Source organism: Aythya ferina, assembly GCF_964211825.1.
Source record: "Aythya ferina genome assembly, chromosome: 3".
Lineage (NCBI taxonomy): Eukaryota > Metazoa > Chordata > Aves > Anseriformes > Anatidae > Aythya > Aythya ferina.
Window position 1 is genome coordinate 20,984,721 of NC_140298.1, and position 11,400 is coordinate 20,996,120.

The 11,400-nt window shown below is 43.9% G+C and overlaps 1 protein-coding gene across 1 annotated transcript in view; it reads left to right on the forward strand.

Annotated features, from left to right (window-relative positions):
• Positions 1-10,147: 10,147 nt before the first annotated feature.
• Positions 10,148-11,400, forward strand: part of TGFB2 (transforming growth factor beta 2) — a gene marked incomplete at its 5' end in the record, with an annotated part of 72,993 nt that continues 71,740 nt past the window's right edge. Inside the window, one exon of the mRNA XM_084514995.1 lies at positions 10,148-10,379. Coding sequence (XP_084371121.1) covers positions 10,148-10,379 — 232 coding nt within the window. The remainder of the gene's footprint in view (positions 10,380-11,400) is intronic.

Here is an 11,400-nt window from a genome sequence, read left to right on the forward strand (position 1 = left end):
AAGCTAACAGCAGAAATGTTTAGATTTTCAAGCTGCTTTGAGTGTTAAACATATTAGATATCTGAGTAGACATTAGTTTGTGGCCTGATATTTATTATCACAAATGAAGGCATACACCCAAAATATCAAGTGGCAAAACCACAGAAGTTTGACATATGGTTATCCCAGCTTCTGAAGGTTAGACATCTGTATAGCTGTTCAGCTAGAGCTGGCATCTCATTAGTGCAATACAAAAATATACTACAATGAATCTTGAGTCTATAAAACAGCATAATAGTCTAATCTGACATTGCTTTCTTTCTGCAGACTTTAGTTACTTTGTGTGGAAAAACTACATCAGCACCTTTAAATCTAGAGTAGGTCTCTAGGTTTATATCACCAGTCTCTGGCTGAGATCAAACTCTTGAAAAATAATCTAGTTTTTCTTAGAAACTACAATATCCTGAGGTGATTATGAAAACTTCAGACTACTTTCAAAATACTTCTAGAATACTCAGGTGTTTAACTGTGTGCATCTTGAGCTCCCATTCCATTTAAAGTGCATAGCAGTGCTTAAATATTTTGCCTATAGAATCAAAGCATTTCTTGCCTTTTAAGAGGCATACTACTCAGATTTTTTGTTCAATGGGATAATTTTATAAATTTGATAGTGCGGCTTGTCCTTTCATTGTGACATATGCAGAGAAGCTCCTAGAATAACTTCAATGGGTAACTAATTCTAAAAGAGAAATAAACTAAGGAGTCCTGTGGCAGATGGAAGCAGTGCATTTTAATTTTAGGCATTTGGCACTGGTTTATTTCACAAGTTCAGTTTTAATTGACTAGCAAATGAAGAGCTAAACCTTGCTTGGCCCAGACATCTTCCAGTTTCCTCTCATTTGTAGAATCAGCTGGCCCACCTGCCTCCCTACCAGCGTTTTCAGTAATATTCTTCCTTTTCAACAGCTAAAAAGAACAATATTTAGCAGTTTTTCCCGTCAAGAGTTCTCAGTCTATTTTGCCTGCTCCCATGAATATCTCTGCTTAAGCAAAGCTGTGCTGCTGCCCTTCATTCCAGAGAGCATGAATCATCTTAACTTTGTATATTTCTGTACCTATCTATATAAAGCCAATAAGGATGGGGTGGTTCCAGTTTTGTTAGGCTTCAGGCCAACTCCAGAGTATGTAGAGTTTAATATTGTATGGATTGCATGCAAGTAACAAGGTTTTGTTTAATAAGAGAAGGCATAGGGTCAGCTCTTCCCATGCCTGTCCTCTTCCCGTCTAGTTTCTCAGCAAGAAAAACATGATTTGGCCTATGGAAAAATGGACCATCTCCCTTCTTTTCTTCAGCCTGCTCTTAGGGAAAAACTTTGGGAGTGGTCGTAGAATATCCTTGTGTGTGATGCTACTGCATCACGTAGTCTTCCCTGCTAAAACATGGAGGGAAGAGGTCCTAGTTCTGCAGCTGCAAGGCAGATTCTCGTGGAGTTCAGAAGTTGAGCAGAACAAAAGGGCTGGAAGCTGCTGCCTGGGGTCCCTGCTGCTTCCTAGTGGAGACAGGGCTCTTTCTCTTTCCTCTTCTCTCTTTTTGTTTGGAGTCCATAAAAGTATTTTGACTATCTGATACTTCCAGAAGAAGGTGTTCTGTAATGCTGCATCTGTTCAGAGCTGGCTCAGTAGCTGTCTTCAGGGAGGAAGGCAGAAGTCATCTGGCACACCACGCTGCAGAACTTAAAATGACAAACTCCTCATTCTTATGAAATGAGTCCTGGCTTAGTTAATATCCACACAGAACAGTCATCAGTGTTGCTTACTTCCAGCCCCTGCAAATTGCTCAATGATTTCTTCAAGACTTGCTGAGGTAAAGAGTAAGAGGGGCCAGGAGAAGGCTTTAAATATTGAAGTCTCCTAAACTTTAATTAATAGATAGGATCCTACTGCTAAACAAAATGCTAAACATATTCTAGGACCTCAATGACAGACACTGGAGACAGGGCAAGTTCTTGGTTAACAGATCGTTAATTTCCTTCACTGTTACCCTTAATGCAAAGGCTTTTAGTTTCTATCAGCATGTAAACCTCAAAGTTTTCACCTTTGTAGATGATCTACTAGATTAGGGCTTTTCCTTAATCATTCTTTTTTACACACAGAGTGGCCAATACTTCTTAGAAAAAAAACACTTTTTTCTCTTAAGAGATGTTGAAATAAGACTTATGTTGAACTGAATGGTTTCAGCACTTGCTGAAAGATGCTTGTGTTGGTGCGATGCTTCATCCTTTGGAATGAGGGTAGCATAGGGTTGTTTGCTGTAATTTAAAAAAACGTTAACATATTTGAATATTGGAGTTTCCAATAGCCATTCCTGAGCCTTTTATAAACTACATTTATGAATGTAATCCTGAAGATTATGACCAAGGGCCCTTGGCTATAGAGTCACTTTGTTGCTTTTAACTTTGTTTTTCTATCCCAGTCAGGAAGAACATTCCCATTCTTGTTCAGAACAGAAACAAATGTAAGAATTGCTTGATCCATGCAAAATGGTAATGAAAAGCTTTCTAGTTTGTAGATGTTTATGATTTACTTCGAATATTTACTGCATTGACTTTCTTGTTGTCTACAATTTATTTAAAGAGGATTTTCTTTGTTTTACAAGTGATCTGTAAATTGCAAAGCTTGTTGGCACTGATGTATCGGAGTGGGAAGCTGCTGACAGAAATACATGTAGTGAGCAGTTCTGGGCTTTTTTTCCACCTCTGCAGCTTCCTAACAGTGTTCTTTTGAGGCAGCCTTATACTGAGTGCCCTACGTTCAGGGACAGATACTGGTGTGCATCCATTTCAGAAAACGTGCCTAAAGTTGGGCTTCTGAATGAAAACCCTCATTAGAGGGTTGGGTACCACAACTTACTCTTCTTTGTAATTGAGAATTTGACATACCTGCACTTACCATACATGCAGTTGCCACCTTGCAGTGCTGCTTTGGAGATCAAAAGTGATCAAAACCATGTTGTTAGCAACCTACGCAATGGTGATAAGACTTTCTAATTTATAATTCCCATGAGTTTCCAAAGAGCTTACAGTTCAAAAGTAACAGATGTCACAGCTATGCATTGGTGACAAGAGTGTGTTTTTGCATACTGTTTTTTTTTAGGTGATTGGAGTACTTGACAATACCTGCTGAAATTTTCTTGGTTATGTGCTTATGAAAGAAATATATTTTTATTAAAAAGATACTTCATAAAATTCTCAAGTGGGTGTTACTTCATGACAGAGAGACAACGAAGATTTTTCAGAACCTTCAGGCAAGATTATCCGTTTCAGGGCTCCTTACTCTGCCAGACAATGTATTAGACCTAAGTATAAATACACTTCCAGTAAAACAATTGAACAAACAAATCCAGCTCATGGGGATAATACATTGCCATTCATTGTGCAGATTTTGTTAGCAAAGGGACTCGGCCTTGCAAGACATTGAACGCCTTTCTGACATTGTCTCAGTGCAACCAGGTTAGGCCAAGACCGCCAGTACCACTGCTGTTTTCTGTTCATTAATTTTATTTTTTTTTAATTGCTGGAGCAATTACTACAATCTTGTGTGTTATTGTCTAGAATTAAAGTGAAAGTGAAATAACTTTTATGTAAAAAAGATAGTTTAAGTAAAAAGGGAAATGAGTTACCTCTGTGTCTTCCTGTAACATCAATACTGCACTTAACCAGAGACAGACCATTGTCTTTGTTTCTCATTCACTTCAGTTACTGTTGGAGCATAATGCTAGACCATCTGCCTTATGACAAATTGTTTTTTGTTTGTTTGTTTGTTTGTTTTGTACTACAGAACTAAGTTTGGTTTCTTATTCCATCAGTGCTTTGCATGCTGTCTCCGTATGCTGCTGTGTTAAGATAGTTGTCACAAAAAGTTGCCACCATTATTTGAGGTTAGTAATCAAGATGACCTGCCAAACTAGTGATAAATTTGTATGAAAGTAGTATATAATTCCTTCCCTCCTTATGCATCGTGCTGTCTACATACAGACAACTTGCAGGTGATCCACTGGATTTGGCCTCTGAAGGTCAAAGACAGGGAGCCTGTTTGAAGCCTTGGTAGTTCAGGAAGCAATGTAACGAACCATGATGCAATGAGGAGTGGCTGTGAGGGTCACCTGTGGATATGGCCTTGTGAACCAAGTGAAATGTACTGAAGTAATGTACGTACCTGCTCTGGGTGTCTTTCTGTATTCCCTTGTACATGTCACTGACTTTATACGCTTGTTATTCATGAAGGAAATTTGGCTAAAACAGTTACGGCATTTATCCATAATAACAGAGAACTTAGTGCCCCAAACTTGCTAAAGTTATAAGTGGAAAAGAGCCTTCTGTTTCATGCTTTATTCCTAATGGTTCTTCTCAATACTGGTAGGACAGTAATTGGTTAAGAGCACAATTAGTCAGAGTCCTTTATTCGAGTTGTTACTGGGTCTAACAGCTGCATTATAGGCTTGTGTGCTTTTTTTTTTTTTTTTTTTAATTTACCTGTAAATGTTGTCTGAACACTCACGTCATTAACATTTGTGAGAGTAGGCATTTAGCTGTCAGCCTGTATCTGTGACAGAGAAAGTTGATGTCCAGAGGACAGATCGTCCTCTGACGTAGTTAATGGTGATACATGTAATTCTCCTGCTCTTGATACCAGTTGTTCTTAAATCTTTTCTGAACAATGCCATTCTTTCCCTTCTTAGAAGGGGTGTGTCACAAACCCCTCCTCTTGAGGTATACCTTCAGGAGGGCTGCCACAGTCAGCCCTGGGCTGGCAGATGTGCATCTGTTTGAGCACTTGCCTAAATCTGATAGCCTTGATGGGTCTGTAGCACCTCAGATGGGAAAGAAAGCTGTAGTTGATGTTCTTTGCCTACTGAGGTAGCGTAAGATGCTGCAAAGTAAAGGAAGGATGTGTTATATAATGCAGGGTGGGAAAGGAGACTTCTACAATGAAAAAAATTACAAGCTAAGGTTGCCAAATTTTCCAGTATTTGGTACATTTAAAGAGCAGCCCTCAGGATAATATAAATATCTCAGCTATAGCAGAAGATAAATATGTATCTTAGAATATAAGTATCTTCTGCTATAGGGAGAAAAATATCTTCTGCTATAGGGAGAAAAATATCTTCTGCTATAGGGAGATGAATCCCAACTGAACTGAAATGGAGCCACTCAAGAATATTGTTTTCGTTGGTTTTGGTAGCCAGGCATAGAAAGCAGGTTTAAAAATGTGTGAGACTGGGAGGAGAGAGAAAGGCAATACAAAGACTTTCTCCAGAACTAGTTTTGTGAGTGCAGCAGAAAACCTTAACAGTGCATGTGTGTTGTTTTTTTTTTTCCCCTGGGGTAATATGAAACAAAGCACTGCATTCTGTAAACTCATGGGGATTATCTCAAATGTGTGTCGCTTAAAAACATCAGGAAAAACATTTCTGAAGCTGCATAAACTCACTAAAGCTTTCCTTCTGTGTGGACTTCACCAGCAGCTTGTGAAGAAGCCAGGATTCCAGTCCCCAGGCTGTCTGGCTTTTTATGGGTTAAAATATTGCATTATTGGCTGGCCCATTTTTTGAATTTGCTGCCAATTAATCTTGCTCCATACGTAATCTTCTTAAACCTCTGTAGTGCAAAGTGATGCGTATTCTAACTTGAGTTGCATAACTTTAATTTCCTGAAATAAACTCCAATTGATGCTCTGTTAGGAATACAGTATTTATAGGTATCATTTGTATGTTACTTTGTGGGGCATAACCCAAATCATCATGGAGTGGTTCAGAAATAGCAGGCAACAGCCATAATACTGAGAAAGAGATGCAGGTCAGGGGTTCAAACACAGAGATTAAAGGGATGACTTCTACCCTACTGTCTTTACTTTGTCATGCTTGCTGTAAGTAGATGTCAAGACCCTGTGTTATATAAACCCCTGCGCTTGCATTTCTCTCTCTTTTATTTTTTATTTTTAGTTAGCAAACCTGATCATTTTCCTCTGCTGATACTTACAGTAGAAATCTTACTGACTTTAGTGGAAACAGAATTTCCTGTGGTGATTAAAACCACAGGTGCTAGGATTAAGGAAGGCCTTTTTTTTTTTTTTTTTTTTTTTTTTGGTGGTACATACACTAAAACTGGAAAGATACAGAGAAGATTAGTGTGGTAACCCCAGGGCTGACAAGCAGATTTGGAAGAGAACATGAGAGGATCAAACTGGGAGGTATAACCATGGCGGAACTTGTCTGGCATTCATGAAATTTTTATCAAGGCTTCAGTCTTAACTAATTTGAAGATGGGAATTGGCTGTTAGAAGAAGGAAAGCCTTTGAATGCAGCACTGATGTGTGTTTGCAACCTTTTTAAAAAACAAATGTATATTTCAGGATAGGAATTTTTAGCCCATTGATAATGGTGTTGATTTCCGTAGTGTCCTGCAGTACTCTTTGGAGAGCGTGGGCAACTTTACCACCGGGGAGTTATTTTCTAGGATGTCAAATCCAAGCTCCATAAGACGGGTAATAACCATAGCAATGAAATGCAGACTAATGGTCATGTTCCTTTTTGTTTGTAGAATTCTTGGACTTTTGCAGGAGAGTTATTCTAAGGGCCAGCTATAATATCTCAGTACCTCCCATTCCTGTAAATTTTAGTAATATTGACTTGAGGTGTCTTGGGATCGGGATCCTGTCTGATGATGTTGTTTTCGTAGTACCATTTAGATGTATTTTATTAAGGTACAGTTCTAAATACAGACTGCACACTGCCTTGTGGACATTACTGCTTACTGTAATACGGTGGTGGAGGGGGTGGCATTCCACAGGATCCCAGAAGAGCCTCCTGAATGGCTTTCTGGGCCATATCCTGTTTACAGTTCTCTTGTGGTCATTTCCACAGAGCTTACTGACTGTGTTTGTGGGAATGAGAACTTTCGTGTATGTATGTATTCCACTTTAATTTATATATATACACATACATATCAGAAACATACCTTCGATTTGCCAGTTGGCAAGTAGTTACACATGCATGTGTATATATGGATAGCAGTCTTGCGTGTTAAACAGTGTGTTATATAAAGTAGCCATTATCTTCTGGAACACGAGCGTTGCAGAAGGGGGCTGGGGCTGTGTGAAATGCAATCCTCGCGGCAGTGGGGCTGCTTGTATTAGTAAGGTCAGCAGGATTTGCTCTCAAAATTCATATAGGCATTACTGCACACAGTAATGAAATGTACAGCACAGAAGTGTGGACTTGTACTTCAGTAAAGATAATAAACAGAAAAATCTAGAGGGTTATTATGGTGTATATATTAAAATTTTCCATTATTTGTCATCTCCTTTTTGCCTTACCTTTATTAGGTGTCACCTCAGCTCTACAAGTTGAACCTTCTTATGCGTGCTTTTATAAAAAGGAGAATTCAAAAGTTTTTGCCTAGCACCCTGCATCAGAATAGCTGAGATTCTGCATGACCACAGCAACTGCTGCTGATTTCTGTGCATGCCACAAAGAATTAATTGTGCAAGCATCCTACAGTCGTCATCAGTGTGCGAGTTTACAAAAGTCACCTCTTAACTTTTAAAAGTTATTCCTCTTCTAACAGTGTTCTTTAGTGTATAAAATGTGGCCGGCCACCTTACTTAATGACCTGGTCGTCAGCAATTTTAGAAAGATTATTGCCTTTGTATTTTGCACAGCACATTTGCGTATAACCAAAACAATCTAAAAAGAAACCACAAATTGTAAAATCCTGACCACATAATTTTTAAGTTAATAGGAAACATGAAACTTTTAAGTTTAGTGAAGTAACTTTCCAGGTGTCCCTGTTTTTCTAATAAACAGTTACTGTTTATTAAAAAAAAAATAAATCAATATATAAAAAGACGGTATTGTATTGAATTAAAAGCTCTAGAACAGATGAGTTCTGTTCTTTCCCTGTGTAAATGCTGAGGGCCAGTTCCTGCTTTCTGACTTACAAAGCTCCCACTGACAGCAGCCACACAGGGTAAGTCCATTTCATAGACGTAGAGAGAATGGGCAAGTGCAGGGTTAGTTCAGCTTTAGTGCCTGGTAATCCCAACAGCTTTTGAAGCTAGCGGGTGCTCATTAAATACAAACTGTTTTGAAATGGATAAAAATAAAGAGTGTTTCAGGATAACACACAAAGCTGTGATTAGGATGTCTTTTGACAGCTATCTGAAACTTAAAGGTAAAAAGTGGAAGCTGAATTACCTGTGGAGGGCACGTGATTATTAAGTTCTGGTGATATTGCTCTTTGTCCAGCTCTGAAGAGCGCGTGCAGTTTGGCTTGGTAATCTCTGATAGCCTCTTCTGTGTAATGCTTCCTTTAGTGAGGTAAAGCTGTCACCCATTTAGAGGCTTGTACCCTGGGGAGGAGGAGAGACAAATACGTGCAGCGGGGAGATTTGGGAAGTGAGATCAGATAAGTCATGGTGTGTATATCATGATGTATATGTTCCAGATATTTTCCATTTGCAAAATGGAAAGTCGGTGTTTATGGACGCCAATGTGCGTTTTAATGATTTGGCGAGTAGGTAGGTGTCCTTTCCTGGGGCGAATCAGAGCAGCTCAGGCATGTGCGATGGGCCAGCTGCAGCTGTTGGGGATTTAGCTCAAGTGGCCGGGGCTTTCGTAACAGAAAAGCCAAAGCCTGTCTGTGCCGCTGCTCCCAGGAAGTCCTGCGTGGCAAAAACATCACCATGGTGATACCAGAAAGTTGTAGGGAATTCAGCTTTGTTGCAGCAGTGAGGCAAAATAGAGATCTGAACCCGGGTAAACCTGACACCCCATGTCACACTGAGAGAGTCAGAAACAGAAGCAAACAGGCCACCTTGAATGTGAACAAAACAGATGGGTTTTAAAGGGACTAGGAAAAAAAAAAAATGTTTCTGAGGAAACATTGCCAAATCAGAAGGAATCGCAGCAGCATTCAAAACCTAGTCAGCCTGGTGTGCTGTCAGCCTGGAGGCATCCCTGGTGACTTCTGCAGAGGGCTTCTGTGGAGCTTGGGCCTCCAGCACCTCTGGCTGCAGGGGGAACCCATACTGCCACAGCACCAGGCACAGCCCCATCTTCACAGTCCTACAGGCTATGGGGCTGCTTCTTGCAAAAGAGATGGCAAAGGGGTGTGTGTGTGTGTGTGTGTGTGTGTGTGTTTACTTTTCTCCAAATTTGAACAAATGCAAGAATCTGGGGGGATCTGGCAGGGCAGGAAAGTGTCGAGCATTGTCCCCAGGGCTGCTCAGAAGCCCCCAAGGCAAGCACTGGGCAGTGCATTAACAGCAGCCAAGTGTTGTTACTGGGCCATGGGGTTAGAGCAAGGTGTTTCTCCATGGGTTTTGCTGGAGCTTTTGGAGGAAATAACTCAATAAGCCTTTCCTTTAGAAGTATTTGCAGTTGAGGCACCTTGTGCTGCAGCGCTGGTTCGTCAGCTGAGCAGTGAAGTCAGCTGAGCTGTGAGATGTAACAGCTCAAGGAACTGTCCCCTTGGTTTTGTACAGGTGTGTTGCAGAAGTGAAACCAGCTGAGTCTACATGTTGAGATTGCTTATTTATTTGAGTAATTCTGGAAACGTTGCCATTCCTCTCACTGCAGCTGTGTTTTTGAGGTCAGTAGGAGTTGGACATTGACATGCACAGCAGTAAAAATGTGATGTTGTGGCCCAGACGTTTAATCTGGCCTTGCAGGAATTCATGGATTTAGGCAGAAAGCACCATTAGCTCTTGGACTGGGGACGATACAGCCTCGCAGTGACAAGTGCCATACACACCCAAGTACTTCTAAAGGATGAAGAGTAAATTTATTTCCAAAAACTGCATGTGCACAGTACTTGTAAATATATATCCTCAGCTCCTTTGTCTCTCTGCATCTCTTCCTTGCGGTTTGGCAGCATTGGCAGGACTCCTCCGTGGGGGAATCCTGCACAATGCAAGCAGCACACCGCAGCGCCGTGACCTCCCCAGCCCGTGGCTGTCATGGTTTGGAGGAAGACCTTTTCTGTGCAGATGCACCAAGAAGGAAGAGGAACGTTAATTCAGAGGGGGCTTTGGGGACAGAAGGGGTGAGGGGAAGGAAAAGGCTACCTAAACTTTTTACAAAGTAAACGCTGATCAACAGGGCTGATAAATGGGCTGTGAAAGAGCTTCGCGGCACGAAGTCGCGGGATGTGTAGTGGACCCAGGAATGATGTTTCCAGAGCCGGGTGCAGCCGTCCTCCCGAGGTCACAGCACCAGCCCCCGGCTGCCTGCACGGCCCGAGCCTGCGATGTTCGCTGCGGCCGAAGGAGGCAGCGGAAAAAACTGAATGACGGAGTCATTCCGCGGGGCTCCAGAGCTCCTGTCAAGTGCGGGCGAGGAGGTACGAGCACACCTCGGGGAAGGAGCAAACGCTGCTCGTCCCTCCCTGCCGGGCAGGGGCAGCGGACGTGCAGAGAAGGGAAGGGGCAGAGCGCGGGGGGGGGTCCCTCCGGGGCGCTCCCTGCTCTCCGCCCGGGCTCCCACCCGGCTCCGTTACTCCTCTGGAGCAGCGCTGCCGCTCGGCCCGATGTAGTACCGGGCGCAAGCAGCCTCAAAGCCTTCCCTTTTAAACAGGAGGGGGGAGAGAGCCGGGGCGGCGGGGTGCCCCCCACGGGGGGGGAGGCGGCGGCGGCGGGCGGCGGCGCCCCGGGCTGGCTCCCCGCGGCCCCACCACGTCACCCCGCGGCGGGGCGAGCGGCGGGGCGGGGCGGCCCTATAAAGGGCCCTATAAAGGGCCGTGTCCCCGCGCGGCCGCGATGCTGGCTGCCGCCACCCGTCCCCTCCTCGCCGGGAGCGCCGCGGCCGGGGGGCGCCGGGGGGGGAGCCGCCGGGGGGGGGGCAGCGGCGCGGCTCGGCCCCGGGACGCTGCTGCCGGGGAGGCGGCGGCGGCGCTGCCTGGCGGAGCGCGGCGGAAGGAGGAGGAAGAGGAGGGAGCTGCGAAAAAAGCGCAGCGGCCCGGGCGGGGGTGGGTCGGTGCATGCGGCGCGGGGCGCAGGCAGCAGCCGGCGGGAGGCGGGCGGCCGGAGCAACACCAGCAGCAGCAGCAGCAGCAGCAGCAGCAGCAGCAGCAGCAGCAGCAGCAGCACCGCTCGCTGCCGGGGCTCGGGGCTGCGCGCCGCCGGCCGCACACGTGCGCGCCTCCCCCGGTGCCGCAGCGCCCTGCCGTACCCATCACTTCTTCCCTAACTCCCTCCCTCCTTCCCTCCTCTTTTTTTTTTTTTTTTTTTTTTTTTTTTTTTTTTTGGTGCCTGTGTGCGTTTTCCACCCTGCTCCGCCAGCTCGCTGAGAACAGCCTCTTTTCCGACTTACGCGACTCGCGGGTTTGTTTATCGGTTTGTTCCCCCTCCCTACACCCCCGTCTT